This window comes from Anoplophora glabripennis, unplaced genomic scaffold (assembly GCF_000390285.2).
Source record: "Anoplophora glabripennis isolate ALB-LARVAE unplaced genomic scaffold, Agla_2.0 scaffold447, whole genome shotgun sequence".
Classification (NCBI taxonomy): domain Eukaryota; kingdom Metazoa; phylum Arthropoda; class Insecta; order Coleoptera; family Cerambycidae; genus Anoplophora; species Anoplophora glabripennis.
This window is the reverse complement of record NW_019416632.1, coordinates 55,753-82,414: the sequence shown is the minus strand read 5'-3', so window position 1 is coordinate 82,414 and position 26,662 is coordinate 55,753. Positions and strand designations below refer to the sequence as shown.

Sequence of the window (26,662 nt, the reverse complement as noted above, 5' to 3'; positions counted from 1 at the left end):
ATAAGAAAAAACTCAAATGGTGTTATGCGATTTTCATTTATTTTCAAGTTATAGCGTAACTACAACTTCTAAAAATTTGAAATCAGAGTATGTCGTGTCCAAGTTCAAAAGTAGGATATTTGTCAGTACATGTCATTTTATGTTGCAATAGTTTAACATTTACACATTTGTGCGATCAAAGTGTTACAAAATGCCAAGAACTTTAAATTTAGAGTATGCAAATATGGTGTTTGTTTATGGTTTTGATTTTATGGATTGATGGAGTTTATTGGTTTTGACATTTGAGTTTTTTTCTTATTATTTTGACGTATAGAATCCATTCTTGGAATTTGGTGTAATACTCACCCCGTATAGTTGACTCGTCATTCTATGAACAATTTGAGGGTTTGGGCTTGGCGCTGATTCTATGCATGTGAATTAAGATAATCCTTAAATTTTAATATGATTTCTACCAACTAAAATTTAATGTTAAAAATGTTTACAAAAGTAGATGAAAATTGGAAAGTATTTTCGTAAATTAATTGTCTTATGGGTCTTATAAGCGCGTTGGTATATAATTTGCTAAAAAAATAATTGTTGGACTGTTACTGCCGCAGTTTTATATTAAAAATTCTACAATATTTCAATATAGTTGAATGAATGCCTGGATTTTTATTCCTATGATGAAGGTTTCTACTAGTTTAAAACTACACGAAAAAAGGGGAATGAAGGATGTGAAACATTAAATGAAAAGGACATTGATGCTGAGAAGGTCTCAGGGTTATTTAATAGGAAAAATGACATAGCTTAAAATGTAATACTGGAGTAGCAGTAATCACACCTTTATATCTTCTGTCCTCGAGTTCTTAGTTTTTTAGGTAATTATCTACCTACTTTAATTAAAGTACTCGCATCCATCAAGTTTATATCACGCAAACAGCAATTAGCATAATGTGTAAAATTAAAACAAATCATTTTTGAAAGACACAGAATAAATGTATAATTTTCTGTTTTACATTTACAAGAAATTTTCTGAATAATTGAAAATAATGCTAGAGTGACTGCTTACGTTGCTTTAAGAAGAAAATTTGGTTGCTTACTTAATATTTAAAAATTCACGTTTCGAAAAACTGTTTGAAATATGACTTTGGGCTTGAAAATTCAACTGTGTAGGCAAAAAAGACATTTTTTATGTTGAGCTTTAACCTAACTCTGTCTTAGTATTCATTTATCACCTGATAAAACTTGTACCTAAGTTGTTTGCTAACATTATTTTATTATTTAATTTTGAGGTGAAACTTCTGCAGGAAACTTTTAGGCAGATAAATAATTGTAACAAAATAAACAGTACCTAATATTTTTTCACCATCCGAATATCTGAAAGTCTTCAAGTCCTTTAAAGATATATTACTCTAAGTTAAAATTAAACATCAACTTGACAAGTTAAAGAATGCTGGAAAAGTTATCTGAGCAATAAGTCTGTAACACTTTTTCACGAGTAAGAATTTTGTCTTATGTGTGGAAAATAATATATGTAGTTTCCAACAAGAGATGGAATGTTGTTTTTCTCATTATGAGGCAGGTTATTTCATCTCGAGTGTGAAAATGCTATTTTTTCAACTCATATATGACCAATTTATTTCAAAATTATTAATTATTACTTAGGAAATTCTATTACCAACACATGCATTTGTTTAAACATAATTTAAGCTATCTACGTTATGAGCAAAAATATGATTCCAGAATGCAAAAGAATTTTGCAATCGCGTATAAAACAGCGTTTTTTCGAAAGCTGAATATCAAAATTTGTAAAAAAATATAAGATCAAGAGAAATTTTGACATTCATTTATTCATTAATTTCACGTCTAAAACTACGACAAATCTAGGACGCACTCCGCCGTAGTCTGGGCAACGCGCTTCCACACATGTAAAGATATTTACTTTGAAATAGCACTATACAAAATTGAAAATGCAGATAATGTTACATTTATGCGTCATCAGTGCTCGGTTCCATGATGAATGCCTACGAGGCATTAATGCCTCTGTTTATAATTTTTGTTCACAGCAATTTATTAGTTTCACATGCACATTCTTGTATGCAATATATACTCTTGGGTGCATTCCAATCTAAGAGGGCACATTTCTAATCAGTCTTATTTTGTTCATTTTGTTTTGGAGATATAGATACCAACTCTGTGATTTCTAGGAATCTTCCTGTATATTTTTACCAAGTAGGTATACGATTTGATAGGTCTATCTGTAATGTTAACGAATATATGGCTATAATAATGAGCATAAATGTGATGTACTAGAATGGAATAATTGTTAGGCAACGGGCAGATATCAAACTTGTGTCTAAATTCTTCACGATTATGGTACATTATTTTTGTCATACTTCTCTTAATCTTAGGTATAGACCTACTACTTTATATTTCTGTAAATCTTAGGAAGCGTAATAAATTTAAAAAATTTCCCTAAAAGTCCAATGGAAAGATGTAAGCAAAAGGTTTTTAACTTGACAGACAAGATTCTTAATTGATTATATTGCAGAAAACAACTACTCTATGGGCTACATGTCATATCCTAAATTGAATCGAATTATATTCAGTAAACGGCTACTAATTAACAATTATCTAAATAAAAATTGCATTTCCAAGTATTATTAATTAAGAAATACGTACCTAATATACTGAAATAATAAAATAATGTAATCTCTCCAAGAAATATCTTTTATTTTAGTTGATCTAATATCACCCTTGATAGCACACAATAGTTAAGAACTCGATCAATTTTCCATTTCATTTTATGATAACTTTTGGTGGCCTTAAATGGAATTAATAAATATTTATAAAACAAAATCATACACAAAGCACAAAGCTTTTAGAAAAAACTTAATTTTGAAACGACATTGTTACAGTATGATTAGATTAATGTGAATTATTTTTTTACCTAACCAATTACCTTTTTACTAAATTTCGTTCTAAAACATTCGTATTTTTTACTTTATTTTAAAGGTTTTAAGCCAATTCAAATACATTAAAAAATATTAATATTTATGTTTTTATATTTATATACTAAATTTCAGGATTATTTACGTAACAACTTACTCACTTTACATTTTGCTTTCGTATTTAGAAAAAAAATTATGAGCCACAATCGTTGAAAATTTTGTGATGTCAAAACTGTACTCAAAAAAATAGTAATAATAATTAATGGTTTAATAGGTCTCTCTCTAATAATAAGAGAGATATGATCACAAGAGTTTAAAGAGTTATTATTAGAGATGGATCTATCAAGTCTTATGTCATTGTAATATTAACGAAGCGCTCTATCCAGAAATGTAAAAATATACAGGGTTTTCTGTAAGAAAAATATTGGTTTGTATCTTCGAAATGCAATTGTTTCTAAATAAAGTTTGAAATCGCAAGAAAATACATACGGATATAAGTACAAGTTATTATTTTATTAACGGTAGAAAAAAGCACATAACTCTTAAATTAGTGTGTTCTTTCGTATAACTGACGAATTAAAAACTCTTTTAAATAATTAAGTTAGCGTTAGTTAAAAAATGTGAGCGGTAAAAACAACGCCATTTTGAAAAACCAACGCCCTAAAATTGAGATTCATGTACGCTGTGTGGCTTTCGAATCGTTCGCGTATTTTAGCTGGTAAATGGACCCTAAAAATTCGAATAAACAACAGGGGGAAAGGCTCCACAGGGGGATAGCGTATAGAAAGCCGTAAAAAGTATCCATAATGCTTTTCGAACAACGCTCGAATAAAAAAGTAACAAGGCTAATAGTTGCCCGGCAATTTTTCAAGACAATCTACTTCTTTCTGACGTTATAAACGATTTTCCTCTTCATCGTAATATTTTTTGACATACTCACACGCAGAACTACCACACACTAATGGAAATATTATCTTTATCCAACATATCAGTGGTAAAATAGTCAAAAATATAAATTATTGAATTAGAACTGATATAACTGTTTTATATTCGCCACATTATGTAAGCAAAAGTAGTAGCAGTAAAAGCATGCCAAAAAAGGATATAATCAAATTTTGTCAAGGAAATAAATCAACTTTAAAAAAATACAAAAACGAAATTGTATAAATTAAGTTTGTTTCAGATTAAATTAAAAACTTTGGGGGAAGCAAAATAATCCTACTGTATTATTTCTTCGACAAAAAAAAATGAAAAAATATTTTTCTAAACAATGCACGCCTAAAAAACATAGCATGATAATAGGAAACCAATAGTTGTCAAATGTTATTGTTGTCCTAAAATGAAAACAGGTACAAATTGTGTAAATATTCGACGTTTACATTGTGATTACTTTTACAATTATTGTGAAATCATTATGAACAGATTGTACATTTTTTTTTCAAATATTCAAACAATTTGTAGAAAAGTTTAATACAATATGTGAATGTCACTATTTAAAAAACAAGAGTCCTGGTAGTATTTTCTGTGTTTTGATAGATTTATTTTCTGTATTACTAAAATATTGTATTACTAAAATACTTTAGAGGCGGATTTACAAAAAAGAGTTTTGGAAAATGTTTCGTTCTATTAAAAGATATACATATTTAAAATTAATGAAGTATATAATTTATATCAAACTGCAAAACACAGTTTAGGTAAGTTTTGTAAATAACGCTTTATTGTATTCACAGCTAATAAAAATAATTTGATGTTTTACCACTTTCAGCGTAATATTTTAACAATTATCTCGCAAACGTATATTATATTATATAAAATATGACAAATGTTGAAACTATTCTCTTGCACATAACGCGTAATGTTTTGCTTTCTTATTTAGAGAAAAATGGTGAGTGCCAAGATTTTAGGACAATTTAATCTTATACGTATAACAAAATCTGGGTTTTTATTTTTAATTTTTATCTGGGTAACTTTTTAGAACCGACATCGATTTGTTTTCATCCAAGGATGCTGTCCTTAAAGTCTGGGCTATTCGTTTGGGGTGTACATTAAGGAATACAAACTGGTTAACTGCGGGCCAGTAAATTCCACTTTTCTTCAGAAAGATGCGTTTTCAATAATCTTGACAAAAATGCATTTAATGCTTAGTTTTAGTTCTTTATTATTTGTCAAGATAACGAGGTTAAAGGAATCGAAAAATAATCGGAGCCTTCTTTGAGTATTGGCGTTCAAACTAAATTAAACTTTTCCCGACATGAAAACTCAGCAAATGTCCTGTTTTTGAGAAAAGATGTGGTTAACAATCAATCATATAATTTTAAACAAGAAACATCTTTGACGAAGACACCCGAAAGTCGTAATTTTTTTGATGTCTTAACATTCCCAGTTTTTTTTTCAACTCCTGGAACACCCTGTATTTGAGGCAAGAAGCTACTTTATTTAAAATTATGAAATATGTAACAAATTAAAATCAAGAACAAATATTGGCGGACATTGAAACGGTACTGGCGCATTCGCCATTTATTCGAATGATTTATTGAAGTGAAATTACTTTTATGAATTTGCATTATATCACACGATTTTAAAAATCAGATCAAGTGAACCTCTCAATGCTTTTACAAAAAGGTTTACTGCAGCAAGAAACTATTGGACACCCAGAACTAATCTTAAGATTTATTATGCTTATTCTTATTATTCTTAATATCCTACTGTGTACCTATCTACAGTATATGAAAAATAACGCTCTAGGGTATTATGAATGACTATGACGCTCTAAAGCAAATTATACACACAATATTATGGAATAAATCAATTCTATAGTAGAAATTACAAGCAACGTTTATTAATTTCAATAGGTACAAATACAGAAAAAAATGTGTTTAATAATGGACTGGTAAGATATTAAAAGTTGAAGGCACCGAAGGCATTATTATCCTATAACACTCGTTATAGGATAATAATGCCTTCGACGTACATCTATTCGGCCAGAGTCACCGTCAAAATGTTCAGATTTTTCAGAATCAGTTAGAAATGGTAAGTCTTATTTCCAAATGAATCATGAACAATCGTTGCAAGAAAATACTTTCATAGCCAGACAATTCATTTTATTGTGCCTTTACTTGAGGTCATATTGGTTTATGAATATTTTTTCAAGTTTACAGTTATTTTAGCCATTTCTTTAATTTTACAGATTTTTCTCAATTCAAGTGCATACAATGACTTATTATTATCTTTTCAATTCAATTTATGATTAAGATATAATCATACCAAACAATCGAAAATTCAAGATATAAATAAACTTAAGAAATCACTAAAACAAAAAGTGAAATAGTGAGTGAAGAAGTTCGTTATGAAGACAAAAGGGGAAAAATTTTTATTAATGTATTGCCAATTACATGACAAATTAAGTGACAATACTGAAACTTAAAAATGAATTTTTGGTTTCATTATAATATTTAAATATTAAGCAATATGATAAATATGAATACAAGTAAGTATTCTTATAATGATTTAAGAAGCACAAAACGATTTGTTAAAAAAATTCAATTATTAAACAAATCATACACATATACTGACATTTCCTTAAACCTCTCGTTTGTTTACGCCGATCCCTATCATCTTAAAGTTTGAAGACTGATAGTAGTGCAACAGTTGAAAAGAACCAGTGAAAACAAAGGATTACACATTTTCTCATAAATTTATCAATGGCTATAAACTAAACTGTTAAAACTGTGATGTTTAAAATATTCGACACGTAGTAAAATTAATTATAGCAAAAAGCTATTACTCCATCTTATTTTCAAGATGAATTAAATTAGCCGTTACAAAATATTTATAATTCAGGAAAAAGGTTCTACAAAAACCATTTTCTTAAAATATGAGGATTATGAATCATAGGCTTACATGTTTTGCAAAAGTTGAATTGTACGTTTTATTATTAATTGATGTCATACTTAAATTATATATCAAATGCGTAGTACATACATATTTTAATATGTTTTGTATTAAATTAAAGACTGTGCGTTTGAAATAATTTTCATGTATTTAACCAAATAATTGAAAAATTCGATCATTCTAAGTATTGATCTCTTTTGTATCACAAACCTATAGGCCACATTTTAAAATAAGTAAAGAAGCATGCACACCGTCACAGATAGATTTGTCTCAGTTCTGTTATATACAGCGGCTTGTGGGGGGGGGGACTAATTTAGTTTAAAATTTAAATTACAATGTTATCTTGAAAATTAAATAGATTAGCCTTATGTAACACATAAATAGGAAATGTTTTTCTAATGTGCAGTCAATGTAACTCGACTTGCCAAATTCACTTGAAAAACACTGAATACGTACGCCCCTAAACCTGCAAAGTGTTTACAACGGTGGTCATGGATATATTAGCGCAGCAGTGAAAAGCGGAGTGGGAGTAGAGCATATTTACTATATACAGTTTGGGCTCAGTTTAGTCCGACCCGTAACTAAATAGTAGCTATTCACGGCTTTTTTCTTATTAAACGTAATTTTTTCAGGTGTAGCGCAAAATTTTGGTATTTACGTATTACTTGTGTGTTTGTCAAAAGATTGGAAAAGTTTAAATTGGTTGTAAATGTAATGCTATCTATAGACAAAATCAATGGTGCGAGAAATACTGAACTTTAATGGATAAGTTATCGAAAAGTTTATTTCGGACAAAAGAATGTACTTTCACTATAAAAATAATCTTAAACACATTTTCCCTATATTTCAATAGTACTTAAAATAAAACTGCCCAAATATATTTAATTTTTCTTCAAGTACTTTGCACCTAAATTTTTTCGTCCTCCCCAGTATGAAAGTCAAGAGCCTCTACTGGTTATATACTTTATATGTAGTTCTTTTTGCTTTTGGTTAAATGTTTAGATATCTTTATCAAAAAAAATATTGAGTACTGTTTGCAGAAAATAGCCTTTCTATTTCTACATAAACAGTAGAAGAATCTTTAAAATACGCGAAGTTTGTTAGGTACTGTTGAATTCAACTTGTACCTTTTTGTGTCTCCTTAACTTTAAAAATAATAAATTGTTAAATGAACTGAAACTTTATTATATAAAATAAAGCTTTATACCACAAAACAACTGTTTTCGAAAATGCTATTTAGTTTAACCAACCGCGTTTATAGCTCTTGTTCTTCACATTCTAAGAATTATTTAGCCTTGTTTTCTTAGAGCACATAAACTGTAAATACACGATCATACGCTTACTTGTAAGTACATTACTTTTATATGGGCAACTTGAAGTCTCCTTTCTGTTAAAAGTATTTTTACGTGAGTCTAGTGAATTAAGATATGTAGAAGCGCTTTGTTTTCTTGATGGCTACACTGTTACTTTTTATTAGCTACTTGAAGGTGCGTGTGTAAATATAGATAAGAACAAAACATAAATATAGATGTGCGCAATAAATATCCAGACATTATTAAATTTCTCAAGATAAATAAATGTAAAGAAAGTTTAGCGTTTCTTATCTCTCCCTTTACATTCTAAATTTTTAATTTATTCGTAGCAAAAAATTTGGGTTGAAGTTTCTAGAAACTAAATTTTTATTGCAATAAAAAACGCAAGCAAATAAATAATCAAATAAGAATACGATTTACCGATATACAGGGTGGTCCGAATTTTATGCAGGAAACTTTAAGGACAAATAGTTCTCTTTAAAATAATAGGGGTTTGCCTTATAAACATAAGTCTGGAACGGCCTCGTTTTAGAGATACAGGGTGTTGAAGTTGTTAAAAAATATTGATTTTTCATTTGTATCTCCGGAATCTATTAACCGATCTCAATAAAATTTGGTACAGATAATGTACGATAGTAGACCTTGTATTCCCTAAAATATGAGCCCTAAAGGTTCAACCAGTGGTGTACAACTGGACAAGGGTCACCCCCTCCTTATAAAAAAAACCTACGCCATTGTATTTTTTACAAATTATTGTAACGGATTTATATTCTAATGCACTAACTACGTAACAAAGGTAACTTGAATTTTTTCCCTAAGATTCACCATTTTCAAGTTATTCATACCAATACAATCCCCTTGTGGTAGACACTTCAAACCATAACATTACAAGCATATTTATGTTTATGCAATTTGTAAGCACATCAACAAAATTCTTCCATATCACCTGTGAGGTAGTGTTCCTGGTGTGTTTTAGTTTCCCCTGGAGGCCTAATCTTTACAAATAAGAATAATTTATCAAAATAATAATAATAATGCATTTACCAAGCAACAACAACTAAACAAGAAACAAAATTAACGTTACGTATTTACAGCAATTGTTCAAAATGCGAACCACCCACATCCATACATTTCTGACATCTTCTATTAATGGAACTAATTGAAGTTAATAACATGTGGTGATTTTCTTTTAACTCATTACACCTGCGTTCTATTCGCTACAGTAGTTGTAGTCTAGTATCTATTGGAGTAAACTTTACTTTTCAGATAGGTAACCCCAAACATAGAAATCCAGGGGGTTTAGATCTGGCGATCTGGCTGGCCGAGACACTGGACCCTCTCCAACATTATGGCTGATATTTGGTCTTCTGCCTATCCATCACCCCTTATAATTTTCATTAAGCCTTTCTTGTATTATTCTCCTCAAGGAGCACCATCCATTTGTATTCAGTATTTTGTCTTATATTTAATGGAACATCCTCTAATAATTCAAATAGATGGTTTTATAGAAAGTTTAGAAATGGCTGGGAATTTAAATGGGGTGGCAATAAGAAAGATCATATTTTCACAGAAAATTCGTGTTGAAAAGATTTTGTCCGAATTTCATGAGGATTTTCTTGTGACCAAATATGCAAATTGTGAAAATTCACTACCCCTCTCCTTGTGAACGCAGCCTCATCGGTCCAAAGTACTTCTAGTAAGTATTCTAAAAACCACTGATAAAAATTCAGGCGTCTCTCTGCAGCTCCCGGAAGTAAAGTTTGCACAGGTTGTAAATGGTACGGATTTCTGCCATGTTTATGTACAACTTTTCAAATTTTCGATTTACTCACCCCAAGTTGCCGAGACGTTCTTCGTGTACTTAGCCAAAGATCGTAATTAAATACTCTTAAAATTTCATTTCTGTGCCTTTCATTACTCCGTCGCAATTTTCCAAATATAGTTTTAATTAAAAAAGATGAAAGCGACGAGTGAAAGAATTTTGTTGATATGCTTACAAATTGCATTTACTTTTAAGCATAAACAAATATTCTTATAATATTACGGTTGGAAGGGTCTGCTACAAGGGGATTGTGTTGGTATGAATAACTTGAGAACGGTGAACTTTAGGGATAAAATTCAAGTTACCTTTTTTACGTATTTTGTGCAATAGCGTGTAAAAATACAGTGGCGTAAGTTTTTTTAAAAAAAGGGGGTGACCCTGTCCAGTTGTACACCACTGGTTGAACCTTTAGAGCTCATATTACATGTATATTAGGCCTACTATCATACATTACCTGTACTAAATTTTATTGAAATCGGTTAATAGATTCCGGAGATATAAGCAAAAAATCAATTTTTTTTAACAACTTCTAAACCCTGTATCTCTAAAACGAGGCCGTTCCAGACCTATGTTTATAAGGCAAACACCTATTATTTTAAAGAGATCTGTCTGCCCTCGAAGTTTCCTGCATAAAATTCGGACCACCCTGTATAGTGCGCATTTTTTGGTACGATTTAGTATGCGAAGTCTGAAACACTGTGAAGAACTGAATTCCCTAAGGCGGTATACGACTTTTTTTTACCCTTCCTAGGCTTCTCACATTGTTAAAGTCGAGATCACGATGTTGCTATTGCTAAAAGAATAATAATATTGGAATCTATGCAGCATTGCAGGATCCACTGGTCAAATTTAAAATATTTTAGGTGATCAAAATCCCACAAAAGAACGTGCAGAAATGCTTTGTTTTCAAAATATACTGTATTGAAACTAAAAAATTACGAAATATTTTGTAAAATATTTCTGACATTTCAAATAGGGTGAATTCGGATAAATACAGGGTGATCCAGAACTTATCTAAAAAAAATTCGAAAAAGATTGAAAAATACACTTCTGGAAACTGCTCCACTGTAAAACCTGACCCCCACACAATGCGAGTGTTGAAAAGATGTGACTTTTTCTTTTATTTACTGAAGGTATTGTTAAATAAAACCCCTGTACTACTGAATATTTTGGAAATTGATGTTTGATTGATGAATTGACGATTTAATTAATTTATTCGAAAAATTAGCCGTTACCTAGTTTCCATTTCAAAATTTCAGTATTTATGGGAACTTTTCTTCTTATCCTGAAATGTTCTATTGCCGCCAGGAGAAGTCTGGCGCGCACAATTCGTGACGCCCATATGTCAATAGCGTAATTGGATATTCAGTTTTATGCAAAGACTTACGTAAATACACGTGTGAGTAGTCAGCTACTGAACAAAACACGTTGAAGTATTTTTTGGAAATTTAATATTATCTTTTGTTTCCTATGTAGTTCATAGTTTGAGCGTATTTTAAGAGCTAACAAACTTCCCAATAATGTTTTTCTGCAACCGTCATTCTCTCGAAGCGTCTCAGAATTTTAATATTGGGGGCGTTTTTATTTTATATCAGTCGCAAACACTGCGGACGTTGTGCTTTATTATACACGGAGAAAATTGCAATTTAATGGGGTGATGGAGTTCCAAGCCTTTCGTAAAACGAGATAACAATATTACGTGTCAGAGTAAACGTCTACAAATTTTTATTGATTGCAGTTTATAGGAAAATATACAACTTTGTAAAAAACCTTTTAAAATTGTTTTTAAAATGTTCTGCAAAACCCGGTTGCTTTACTTAATACGTTCGTGGACTACTGCATATGTAGTGTTTTCGGATGCGTCACCCCCGCATATGCAGAACAATTACATTTAATTTTAAAAGTAAAAAATTTAGGTAAAATTACGTAGGAAAGGTCGATAGTAGTTATAGGCTATTATAGGATTTTAAAACTATGACGTTCAAGATATTTTATTACATGAATCGTTCAAATGGTTATTTTAGATGAAAAAACCGCGGAGTTATATTAAATTAGAGGGTGGAAATTGGAGATAGGGGTGAAAGTGCACCCCATTCCAGTTCTTTTATTGTAGCTCGAAAACGAAGCAAAATTTCACTATAGTTCATAGGAAAAATTACTTAGAGAATTGAATTTCTCATTTAATTGGCTTATTTAAAAAATTTAAGAGGAAAATTTTATGCAAAAAATCGTTAATAAACAATTTGAAAAAAGCAAAAACTTCGATTTTTTTATTTTTTTTTTTTACTTTTTTGCCTCCAGCTTTTTTTGAGTAAAGATAGGTATAGGCATTGTTTCATAGAAAAAAAGTAGATAAAATTTCCTTTAAAATAAGAAGTTGTAAAGTATTTTTGGATGAAAATTGACTGCCGTTCAAACTTACAATTAGCCAATTTTTCGATTTTCGTCGGTTTACCCTTATACGTTTTAATTCTCATTTTTTGCAAAAAAGGAAGGAAATAAGACTTTCAAGAATTTTCATTACATGACTTGTTCATTAAGGGGTCATTAAAAAGGAAAAAACCGTGGGGTGCTATTAAATTAGAGGGTCGAAATTGAAGATAGGGATGAAAATGGCTTATTTAAAAATTTTATGCAAAAAATCGTTAATAAACAATTTTTAAAAAAGCAAAAATAAGATTTTTTGATTTTATTTTACTTTCTTGACTGTGAAGTTGTGAAAATCTTTATTTCTTATTAACAAATTTCTTTTGAAATAATTTTTTATTAAGTAAAGAACCAATTTGTTGTAAAAATAATAAGAATTATAATCATTATTATGTTAGAAACGACGAAAATCTAAAATATATTTAAGTTTGACCGGTAATAACTCAGTCATTATTAGTCTAAAAACTTTTGAAAATGCATCATTTTGAAGGGACTCTCATCTAGTTTTTTTGTACAGCAATTTTCTTTGCCTACTTCTACTAAAAAAAGAAAAATTAGAGTCAAAAAAGTAAAAAAAAATAAAAAAATCTTAATTTTAAAAATAAATTAAAATTGTTTATTAGTGAATTTTTGCATAAAATTTTTTAAATAAGCCATTTCGATGAGAAATTCAATTCTCTACAAATTTTTTCCTATGAACTGTACCGAAATTTTGCTTCGTTTTCCTGCTATATTTAAAAAACTTCAAAAGTGCATTTTCACCCCTATATTGAATTTCAACCCTCTAATTTAATAGCACCCCGCGGTTTTTTTCATTTTTAATGACTCTTCGAATAAGTCATGTAATGAAAATCCTTGAACGTCTTATTTCCTTCCTTTTTTGCAAAAAAATGAGAATTAATACGTATAAGGGTAAACACGACGAAAATCGAAAAATTTACTAAGTTTGAGCGGCCATATATCAGTCAGTTTTTATCCAAAAATACTTTACAACCTCTTATTTTGAAGGACATTTTATATACTTTTTTTTTTCTATGATACCTATCTTTAATAAAAAAAAACTTGTCAAAAAAGTAAAAAAAATAAAGCAAAACGAAGTGGTTTCTGTTATTTACGTCTTGTATATATAATTTGTAATACCCTGAATTTTCAATTCTGCATTATAAAATTAAAGTGTAAAGATGTTTCTTGGTTTTGGTGATTTTATCCTTGTTTAATTGAAGGCAAAATAATGCACAACATTACGGACTGTAGATAATACTGCAAATTCAGTGGTAGATATATTCATAGAAAAAATACATACTATTACGTTTTTATTTATTTATTTATTTATTTATTTATTTATTTATTTATTTATTTATTTATNTTGCACTCGTGATTTTTCCTGGAAAAATAAACGCTCGAAACATAATTTTTAGTCTATGATATTATATTTATTTATTTATTTATTCATTTATTTACCTTTTATGACAATAAAGTTATTGTATAGGAATGGTATGGTATATCAGTATCGTATCAGTATAATTTGCGATTATTGTAACTATGCGCCATGGTATATGTTAGTAACCGGTATAGTAAAAGTAGAGTTCGAGTGGATTTTATCGACTTGAGGTATTAATCTAAATAGTAAAAACAATAAATATTTTTAACATTTGCCTTCCCTTAGCAAGACATCTTCCTTTAAAAACAGACATCCATGCTCGTATACCGAGAAACAACTAATAATTGCCTTACTATCTAATTCGTTTTAGGCAATAATGTCTAAAATAAATTGTAGGTATACGAATTAATTAAATAACATGTTATATATTTTCTGAGCAAGTTGCAATATAATTTTAATATCTAATTTAAAAGTATATCTGAAACAATTATAATTTTTAAAATATTAAAAATTAATAAAATGCAGCTGTTTATCTACATAAATAAAAACTGTGGAAATTTACATATATTGTTTACATATTTGCAATGATTTTTATACACAAAAAATAATCATACATAATAGATGTCAAGAATTGACTCAGCCAAACAGATTAATCACGACTATCAGATCATCTGTTTACGTTAATTTGTGGCATCGTAAAAACCTTCAACGGAACATATTTGTATACACCTAAATATATTTAAAGAACTAAAATAAAAACAATTTTTCTTCTACAGGGTGTTAATGAAATTATCTCAAAAATTTAAAGTGGAGAAAAAGGAGCAAAAACTGAGTTATCTGATGTCATAAACTTGTATCGGAAGATTAAGGTCATAGAGAAAAAAGCTAATTAAAAATGTGTTTGAAACTGTTTTGGAACTGCTGAAATACATGTACTTTATAGCGGCGAGTACTTCTGTAACACTTTTTACGAGTTTGTAGGTGTCTTATGAAGCTGAACTGTATTCTAAAGTCAGTTTGTAACACATTGTTGCAGTGATTGCTGTGCTGTTTTTCGAGAGTACATTTAATAGCCGGCAAAATATATGGTTACTGCATGACGGAGCCCCCGCTCACTTTTTTCGGAGAGTGCGCGACTTTCTAAACTTTTCCCGATCGTTGGATTGGACGCGGCAGCCTAGTTAGATGGCCCCCTTGGTCCTCGGGCCTCACCCCTTTAGACTTCTTTTTGTGGAGATATGTGAAAAGTGCGAGCGAATTAGATACGTCGCGCTAAGGCTTGTGTGCAAGCAAATGGTGGATACATGGAACATCTTCTATGCAAATCAGCAGTTTTCAAAAGGAAGGTGGCTCCTTGCAATGTTGAGGTAAGTCAGATTTTAAAATTACATTTTACTCAACACAAATCTGTGTATTTACCTCATTTTGACATAATGGACATGTGGCAAAAATATTTGACATAAATTCTTTAACACGTTGTATATGAATGAAATAATAAAGAAAGCGACTAAAAAGTAACGCTCCTGAAAATATAGTAAAATAAAATTAAACGAACTATGAGCAATATGAAAAACTTAACTTTAGGTATCATGCATCCATGTAGAGTTCTTTTCATATACAGGGTCGGAAAGTCCCCATGGTTGATCGGCCGTTACGTGAGAGCGATAAAGTATGTCACAGAAATCCGTGCGATAGAGAAAGATGGCTATAATGAAGGCGTCTAATAGTCACCGCCCATTTCGCTCTTCCACAAATAAGAAGTGGATCTTATTTGTGGAAGGATAGGATAAAGCGGTGCAACCTTTAAATTGAATACCTGACTTAATATGTAATTATTGATTAATATCACTTTATTTCTCATTAATTTTGTATTCAATTTGTCTCGATGAGTATTCCTGATAAGAGCATTATGATTTGTGGAATAAATTAGCTGTTATAATTTTTATTTTCTACGGACATTTAAAAATTGTCTTGCCCTACTCTTCCCCTACCACACTTACCGGCAGACTTTGAAATTTTTCATGTTTACTATAAGTATGAAAAGAACTATAGCACAGCTTATACAGCTCCCCAACTGTTTTGGCGGGAACGGTAAGCGTCGATTCCGCCGCGCAGCGTTTATGCCCCGCCTTCCAGCGGAAAAGACGCCCTTGGCGTTCGTTCAGGCGAGTAACGACAACGAGTAAGAAGAACGAGTAAGTAAGCATTGCAATCATAGGCGTGCGTATAATTTCGTTGATTTATTTTTATTTGATATAATAATGAAAATGAAGATACCTTATTTGGACAATTGCAAATGCCAAATGATAACTTTGTTGAGCTCTTTTGTAACACTGAAAAGATATTTCAAGATAATTTTGAACAATTATCCACAAAAAATAAAATTTGTAGCACATTTCTTGTATTAATTAAAATAATACCTTTTAGTCATCCGTGTCATTCTTTTCCGAAAGAATTTGTACTTAGGTTATATTTAAGGGTTAGAATTTATTATACGTTATAAACTATAAACCAAAATTTTAGGAATATTCAAGAAATAAACTTATAATAATGGAGAAATCTGTAATGATTATATTTTTAATACAATATATTATGTTATTATATTTTTTTGTATATTATATTGTAGGTATGTTTTATAATATGTATAAGTATTAGTCCAGGCTGTATCGTTGCTCCCGCTAGGAACATGATTCTCATTCGATTTTTTTTCATAACCTTTCTAAAAAAATGACCCTTGAATCATATCCGCATGTTGCCAGACGTTACTAATGGTCAAAAATTGTTTAAACAATTTTTTTAAACAATCGTAATTTTCGATTTTTTCGCTCGAAACACATTTTTATCGGCTTTTTGGGGTATCCAGAACAAAAATGTTTATATGCATCTTTTCTCTAAAATCTACCGTTTTCGAGATATTAACGATTTTTTGTTCGCAAAAAACGCGATTTTAACCATTTTCTTCTCTAAGGATTACCTCAATAAACAGGAACTTACAACAAGGAATTTTAATTACTCTTCAAGTTTTCTTTTAATAATCCGTATTAACTCCAAGTACAAAACCTATTACCTATCTAAAATACCTATTTTCTACTTTTAAAGTCATACCACGTAATATTCTAATTCAAATTTCATATTATTAAAATTACCTACTACTGTACTGTCAGGTAGAAACTAAACTTTATTTCAATAATAAAAATTATTTTAATCCAGCCCCAACAATTCCCCTTAATCTGAGAGAGTTAGCACGATTCCGTCTCGCTTGGTTCTCGACCGCCACATCAAAGGCGCCGACACGGACTCTTCCAGCTGTATTAAGCTGTGACTATAGTAGGTATTCTTATAAAGATTTTATTACAAAAGTAATATGTGACATTTTTACTTCAAGACTTCTCGAAGAGATGTACCTGACATAAGGATTTATTGGCTATAAGACTAGATTTATGTCATTTATTGTTACCTATTTTCTTTTCCGCCATTTTAGATGACAATAAAATGTCAGATGGCGTTAAATTAGCTGACTTCTTTTGAGTTACTGTCAACATGTTTTATAATAAAATAGCAAGATGTAAAAGTTTCCATTATTTGATGAACAAAAAATCCTTCAACTATAACCAGTAATAAATATTACGAAATAACAAGAAAACCTTACATACAAAAACAGTTAAATTTATGAGAAAGCTAACAGTGTAATATCACTCATACATACGACAGCGCCTATGTCAGCTACGTTGGGCAAACATCTAAAGTATTTGTAGCAACTTTATTCCTTCGTCTGATATAGAAAACACTAACAAATATTATAAATGATAAATTTTATAAGCTTTACACGGATTTTTCATCTTGTCCTGTCTTTCTAAACTACCCGCCATTCCTTACTTTTGAGTTATTATTTTTTATTTACAGTATTATATTATATTAAGTACAAAATATTTTCAAAACTATTCAGGTATGTTTTTCAAAAATTGGTTATAGAAATACAGTGTAAAACCTACAACATAATAATTAAAACAACTGAAAAAATTGTTTACAAAGGAATTAAAAACCTTTCAGAAAATTAGAAGTTCTTATTTTTTTTTTAATTATGATTACGTTGTATTTAGAACAAAAAGTTTTTGATTATGAACATAAAATTATTTTGAATTTAATCAATTTGATCAGAGTACTTCAAATAAAAAAACTAAAAAATGGTTAGTTTTTTCAGTAAAATTGAACACATTTTTTGTTGGTACCAACCCGAAATTAAATACACTTTTTCAAATTCCAAAATATTCCATGGCGTCAAAATTCTAGAGATCTTAATGATCTGTCCTTCAGTGTCTCCGACCCTGGGTGACATTTATTTGAAAATTATTTTACTGAATTTTTGCCGTTAGTTAAGTCATTAACCCAAATTTCATTAAGCGCGAACATACTGAGAAATATTAAGAACAAATGGAACTAACGCGACGTGGGCATGTTCATCCTTCGTTGTAAAATATACTATTTATTACATTCAGGCTGTGCGTCCTTGTTTATTTAAAATTTGATGTATCTAAACTTTGATGTGATGTTGACAAATCATATTTTAATATCATTATAGTGAATATGAATATATCAATAACTGCTCTTCAGTTGCGTTCAATATTAATATAAATTGTATCAATTATGTCGTATCAAGAAAAAATAAAGGGTTTCATTTTTTAGTTCAGTTTAGATAATTAAATTTTTTATCAAAAGAAAATCTGTCATTTTACACTTTCCGAGAAAACATAATTTGCATAATACGAAAATAAAAGCCATTTTATTCTTTAAGAAATGGAATGACTGGAAATTCAGCATAAATTAATTTGCCTAATTTGTAAAACCCAGCGATATCACTGAACAGTGCTCTGCTCTCATCTCGGCCTTTCACTTAATTTTAATTACCCCCAAAAGAAGTTAATTCAGCGGAAAGAAAAATCTAATTTATGTATGAAAATGAGACTTATTTAATTAACTTCTCGACGCTATTAAGCACAGAAATATAAACAGTAACGGATTCAATTAGACGCTCAAATTAACTGCATTTATAGGAATAGATTTATTGGGGTTATGAAATTGATCGATATTTTCGATAACAATTGAAGGGGACCCATAAAAATTTTAATCAAATTTCATTCTGAAAATGGTGTAATTTGTATGCCGTCTTCTTTACTCCAATGATGTTTAGCAAATAAATGGATCGATTTTTTTTAGATACGTTTATCATGACGAGAATAAATTTTATTTCATTTAGTGGCTTTTCATGTTTTTCAGCCAGTAGCAGCCATGTTTTTAGTTTAAAAGTGAAATCCATATTTATAAATTAAAGAAATAGTAGTTCAAATTTGTACTACCACAATATTTAGACTTGTACTCTAAATTAAACAGGTACATATGAAATATTAATAACTACGATAAGTAACATTTTTTCTACAAACGGAAAAAATGTTATAACAATACTTAATTATTAATCTTAGGATAAATAATGTAGTGATATTTAAATGTTTAAATTTCTTTTTAAATAGTCAGCTTCAAATTCCTGAACAAAAAGAGATACTATTAGAACGTTATAAATAATTTAATTTTTAATTGTTAGTAATTAATGGTGAGTACATTTATTTGTCGACGTTTCGTCACACTATATATTGTGACATCCTCAGGACAACTAAAAAAACTGATATCTTTGGTAAGGTTGAATCGCATAATTCTTCAATTTGGTGGGCATACTAAGCACCTATGGTTCCGCACACATATTCTAAAAAATTTTGTTTAATGTGAAAATAATTTTTTGATACGTTTCGGTGTTTTAATTTAAGTAATATTTTATCTTTATCACAATTCTCTCTAACGGAATGAAACAATGTTATACTTAAAAGATTTTTAAAAACCATTAAATTGGGTTATACATGTAAGTTATCCATTAGCTGTTATTTTAAAGCAATCTGAAAATTTTATTCTTAATGTCTTTAAAAAAGAAAGTTTAGAACTTTTCATTCTTTAAAGTTTCATTAAAGAATTGTGTACTAGATAAATTAAACAAGTTTATAGATCAAATAACTTATCCATCATATCCACAAATTCAGCTGTACCTAGTTGTGGCATCTGCAGGTATTGTTCCAAATCTAAAGCATATACTTAAACTTGGTAACACTACACCTACATATAAAAACTTGCGTATTAGATTTTACCTTTATTTTTTTTTAATTATATGGATAAATGTGTGAATTTGTTAGTTTAGAAACAGCTCTTGGAAAACATGTCCTTCCCGGTTGTACAAATTTTCAATGTTCTTCCAAGATTAAGTACCTTAAATGATCATTAAATTCTCAGTTTTTTAAATATATCATTATTTTTTCCTTTTGCGGCATAAACTTGTCTCCGTTTGAGTACTATTGGAGAAAAGTAAGTTTGTCTTTTCGGAGTAGAAGATGATATTCTGCTTCAGGAATAGATGCAAAAAGTTTCCATGTTAATATATTAAATAATTTTAATTCTGTTATTGGGAGGTTTACTATACTTTAAAATATTGTCATTCCCATCAGATAATATATATTTATTTGTTCTCTGGTGCATTTCAATTAAAATTATTTTGAATTCAAAAGTAATGTAGATTAATATTATTCGATTCGATTAGTCGATTAAATTAAGTTCAGATATTTTTTTCTTAAAACCGAGCCGAAATTTTAAAATATGGCCTGATGCAATAGATAGCTAGAAAATACATATTTATTGCCATAAAAATATTAATTTTAAGAATTATTCAACATAACTTGCTATAGTTCGACAGATTAATAGATTGATATAAATTTTAAGAAGAAACGTTCTTGTTTTTTTATTATTATTTATTTATTAATAACGCATATTTTTTTTCAACCACAATCGTATAAGAATTTTTTATAAATTATTTGAGAAATAGGTATCTAAAATTGTTTGCCAGTTTAATATATTCAAAGCAACAATTAGTTATGTTTTAGTCGCGGGTAATAAAAACGGTTAAGTTAAAAAGATGTGTTTTCTTAAAAACTAAGATTTTACGAAAAAAGTTGTTAGACAAAAGTTGTTGGGTTTAATTATTTAAATGCATGACCATATCTATGGCATTTAATTTTGGGACACATTATATATAAAAATCAATTAAATATTTTAAACGTATTCCACATCACAGTTTGGCGATACTTCTTGCAAAAGTCAAAAGTTTATTATTCAATAGATAAATTTCAAACCATTTAAATGTAAGCGCGAAAAAATTATCATTGTTCAATTATATGTATACTTCGACTCGTATATTTATGTATAACCTACAAAAGCGTAGCGTAGTAGCGTTCTGGAAATTGCCCCAAAAAACAAAATTTTAGGTGATTTGATTTATATCGTAGGTACATATTTACTGTGAAATTTCTTTTGTTAATAAAGTATTGCTATGTAATACTCGTAATATTGTCTTATGTCTTGTATATCGGGTGACCACAAGATTACTACCCAGGCTCTAGCTTAGGCACGAAAAAAGATATCGATTTCAAATTTTGGGCATGCGTATCATTGAATTTGATGCAAAATTTAATCATAAAAACAACTGACCGTCACTTCCTGTATGACCGGAAATGCCCTAAATTTTGTTATTTCATATGGAACACCCTGTATATTATTTTTGTTTTCAATTCTGCTAAAGAAACTAACACTAAAATATGTATTATGTCCTATACCTTAATTTGGCAGTTTCCGAGAAAATCGCGCTTTAAAATGTCAAATGTGTCATTTATAAAATCCTTTTGAAAGAAAACAAACGAAGAAAGGGACAAAGTCATATGATATCTTTAACTTATTTTACAAGTACTAAAGCTTTCTCGCTTCTCCATACACTAGTAACATGTCGATTTGATGTTCGCGAGTAAAAACTGGCATTTTACATAAAAAAGAAGTAATAAGCACCACCACTAAACGTGAAATGAAACAGCAAGATTCCTAGGCACCTCTGATCTACGCATTGACTGATTATGTCGTTTTCCATTTAATATCTCAAAAACTCCGAACTTTGGGTATAGGGAAGTGTACATAAAAATGATTGGAAATTGTTTGTAGAATACGAATTCTCAATTAGTTGTAGGGCATTCCATTAAAATTATTGCAGTTACTTGCTAATAAAGATGACTTCCGGTATTTTCCGGATGTGTCGGAAGTGCGACATTTTTATGATATCAGACTTTAGTATTTCTAAAATACGTTAAAGATATCATATGACTTTGTCCCTTTCTTCGATTGGTTTCTTTCAAAAGGATAAATGACACAGTTGACATTTTAAAGCGTGATTTTCTCGGAAACTGTCAAAGATAGGTATAGGACAAAATACATATTTTAGTGTTAGTTTCTTCAGCAGAATTGAAAACAAAAATAATATACAGGGTGTTACATATGAAATGAAAATGTTTAGGGCATTTCCGGTCAAACAGGAAGTGACGGTCAGTTGTTTTTATTATTAAATTTTGCATCATATTTAATGATACGCATGCCCAAAATTTGAAATCGATATCTTTTTTCGTGCCTAAGCTAGAGCCTTGGTAGTAATCTCGTGGTCACCCGGTATAGGTTAACTGCAATAAATAATTTTCTCTATATTTCTCTACAAATGCTTCTAGTATCTTTATACAGGGTGGCACAAAAGTATGGGAACCCCTGAATAACTCGACAGGAGTGCATTTTCTTGAAAAATGATAAATACAAAAGTTTTAGGATTTTTCCCTGGCTATTCAATGGCGCCCTTGTATTCGACTTTGACCTTGACCTTATTTTTTCAAATGGGAACCCCTATTTTTTATTGCGGATTTGGAAAGAGCAGAAAATTTTACGGTCAAGAATGACTATGACCATATCCTTGACCAGGACCTTCAAGGTCACTTCAAGGTCAAATTTGTTTTTTCAACAGGAACCGCTATCTTTTATTACGGATTTGGAAAGTGCATGAATCTTTATGTTCAAATTATGACCTCGACGATGTCCTTAACTACGACCTTGACCATGGTCTCCAAGGTCAAGGTTGTTTTTTCAATAGGAACCGCTAGTTTTTATTGCGCATTTGCAATTTTATCTTCAAATGCGACCTCGACTACAACCTTGACAATGACTCTCGAGGTCATGTCAAAGTTAAGGTCATTTATTTACATTAACTTATTTTGTTAAGCTACAAAAAACAAAAAAATCAAATGTACGAACAATGACCATAATCATGCTCTTGGCTTTGAACCAGTCTTTAAAGGCCATTTTAAGAAAATCTTTTGAAAATTCGCAATCCAAGATGGCGGACAATATTCTTAAAAAATTTTCTGATTAAGAATCGGAAATCGGTTTTTGAAAATTTGTAATCCAAGATGGCGGATAATGTGAACGTAAAGTTTCATGCACTTTTCAAATCCGCAATAAAAGTAGCGGTTCCTGTTGACAAAACAACTTTGACCTTGGAGTGACCTTGAAGGTCGTGGTCAAGTATATGGTCGTCATACTTGAACGTAAAATTTCCTGCTCTTTCCAAATCCGCAGAACAATAGAAGTTCCCATTTGAAAAATCAATTTTGACCTTGAAATGACTTTGAAGGTCAAGGTCAAGGTCGAATACATGGGCGCCATTGAATAGCCAGGGAAAAATCCTAAAACTTTTGTATTTATAATTTTTCAAGAAAATGCACTCTTGACGAGTTATTCAGGGGTTTCCATACTTTTGTGCCACTCTGTATATTATATAATATTAATCTTGTACTTAAGATTTGTTTATTTAATAAAGATAGAGACTTTTATTAGATAAATTTGTAAGACGATGTATTCACATTCTGAAATGTTGAAATCTTGTTATTATCATACCATTTTCTCCAAATTATCAAATGTTATAGTAACAGACATCATCCATATACTGGGTATATCATTAAGAAACCTTAAGAAAAAAAATATGTCAAGCAACTCCAAAGTAAACTGTTTATAAAATAATTATCTATAAGGACTACAAATTAAGTGAAGTAGCTTCTTTTTATCGTAAACATGCCTTGGATAGGTAATCAAAACAATGAAATTAGGTACCTAGAGAAAACAATTGATTAAAGCAGCTAAAAAATTGATTAAAGCAGCTAAAAATGTGAAGTACTAGAAGTATTTAAATAAAGTTTTTAAAACTTTTCTATTCCATCTATTTTGTTAATGTTTTAGTTTAACATAACATACAAAACTGATTTTATTTTTTGGCTTTCAACTGGTATACCAATTTTATTTAATATCAAGTAAATTTCCATTATTCTCAATTAAATTGGAGAGATGTGAACGGATGTGTATTTTGACCACTTTTACCATTTTTATTCAAAATTAAGCGAATTCTCATATTTATTTGTTAAAATTATTGAAAATGGTTTGAAAACTGACAAAATTATATTTTTTAAACTGACATCCTCTTGCAGATTGAAAAAGAACTACATTTGATCAAGGCATGTTCTGCTCAATGATCTTATTTTAATCTTAGCTATTTGCCATTATTTTCATTGCTAACGAAACACCTTGTAGTTCTATACAAATATGACGAAGTTAACTGATATTTTTGGTAGACACCTACAGGGTGTCCCGAAATTCACGCAACAAACTTTGGTCACAATTTCTTAGGACAAATTTAGGGGACCCGTATTTTTTATTTTTGCCAAGTGGCCCCTTCTTTCGGAGTTACAGCCCCCTGAAGTCCGCCCCTAAGAATAATATTTTTTTTATATCTCAGAACCCTGTTGTACGAGAATCACTAAATTTGGTACACAGGGGTTTTATGACATGAGGAATCTGATGGTGCAACGTTTTTTGGCGGGGAACCCCCTGAAGACAATTTTTCGTGGGCTCCCTTGTCTTTGGAGCCAAAAAAATTTGGTCGCATATTTAAATTTCTTAAAAATTATCAGTCCACTAGAAAGCCATTAAATTTAGAAACTTTTTGTCTCTTTATACTTTTTTCGTAAAACGCAATGTTTCGAGAAAAATGTTAAAATGTGATCGATTGCATATCGTGATTCGCCATTTTCCTCAAAAACATTGCGTTTTACGAAACAAAGATCGAGAGACAAAAAAGTTTCTAAATTCAATAGCTTTCCAGCTAACTAATAATTTAAAAAAATATATAATTTGCGACCAAATTTTTCTGGTTCTAAAGACAAGGGGGCCCACGAAAAAGTGTCTTAAGCGGGTTTCTCGCCAAAAAGCGTCGCACTGTGAGATTCCACATGTCATAAAACCCCTGTGTACCAAATTTAGTGATTCTCGTACATGGTTTTGAGATATAAAAAAACTTCTTAAGGGCAGATTTCAGAGGGCTGTAACTCCGAAAGAGGAGGCCAGTTGGCGAAAAGAAAAAATACGGGTCCCCTAAATTTGTCTCAAGAATCTATGACCAAATTTTGTTGCATGAGTTTCGGGACACCCTGTATATCACAAGCAACTTATTTCCAATTACAACAAATACAAAAAACAATACTTACATTGAAAATAGGCAGATATTTTACACGTATATTGGCCAAAGTTGTATATCGTAGTGTAGGCCCTCCAGGCTGCAAGTGGCATACATACCAGGGTAACCAACAAATCTGCCACCGATAAACTGACTAGAAAGTAATTCGTCACACTGAAACAAAAAAATAATGTAAAAAATATTGCTATTTATTTTCCATTCGTCAGCAGCATCGCTAGTTTCGAATGTATCAGTATGCCATAGGTAAGACGACTGTGAAACGACTTAGCTATCGACATGTTTTAAGTGTAGGTGAGATACAACCTGCAAAGTACATGTTATATCTTTAAATGTTTTTGCTACGGACACAAAGCTTTACTTCCAGGGTAGTTTTGATTCTTACAATTAAACAGTTTTTTCGCCTAGTGCAAAAATGTTTTCAGATAACCTAAAGATTAGTAGGTCACTATATGCCATCAGGTACAAAGTAATGCTTTGTAACAGTAAGCATTGAATACTAAAGTGACAATGACATTTAAAATATGACACATATTTTCTATGTTATATCTCGCCCACACTCAAAACATGTCGGTAAATAGACATCCAACTAGCTAAAGCGTTCATTGGTCGCCTCACCTATGAGGTCTTACTGATGAGAACTAATAAATCGATGACGAGCTGTTTACTAGATAGTAAGGGCGTAATTCAATGTGGAGTATGAGCGGAGGATGTATTATATAATTATTATATATACAAAATTCTAAATAAAGTCGGGTCTGCAGTCAAAGCCAAAATTTTTAAGTGTACTCTTTTTTATTGCTCGAGCTTTCGGAACAAATTTATTCCTGCCTCAGGAGAAACTATAATGGAATATACATTGATAACAACCACAAGTAATAATCTAATTTATACTTACAAAATTGAGATTTGAATCAAAAATTTTTTAACCAAGTTTAAAACAAAATCCATCTGAATCATCAGTCACAACAGTACGATACTTGAAAATCTATTGTTAAAAACCTTCCTTAACCCTATTGTTAACATATACACATATTAAAATTGTTTAAAATTTTGAACTATTACTTTACAATTACATTTTTTAACAAAAACTGTATAACCTTAAAAACTTTGCTCAGCCATGTGGCAGCATGGAATCATAATTGAACCAAAGAATCATAACCAAAATTTTACTGACACAAAAAGTAAACAGAACAAAATGATTGAGACAACCATGGAACAAGTAAATTTTAGAAATAAGAAGAAAGTGAAATTTAGCGCTAAATTTTGAAAAATAATTTCTATAAGCTGGATTCACTAACGTCATTAATAGAAGAATTATTATTATTAATACTTAACAAATATGTGAACATGATACTTAAGTTATCAATGTCAGAACGTCTATTCATAGTGTTATCACATTGAAAAATGCTGCACATCTCA

At 30.1% G+C, this 26,662-nt stretch overlaps 1 protein-coding gene across 1 annotated transcript in view; it reads right to left on the bottom strand.

Annotated features, from left to right (window-relative positions):
• The window catches only part of LOC108910944 (orexin receptor type 2-like), a 142,652-nt gene that overhangs the window by 108,494 nt on the left and 7,496 nt on the right, over positions 1-26,662 (bottom strand). The window contains exon 2 of the mRNA XM_018715727.1: positions 25,254-25,396. Coding sequence (XP_018571243.1) covers positions 25,254-25,396 — 143 coding nt within the window. The remainder of the gene's footprint in view (positions 1-25,253; positions 25,397-26,662) is intronic.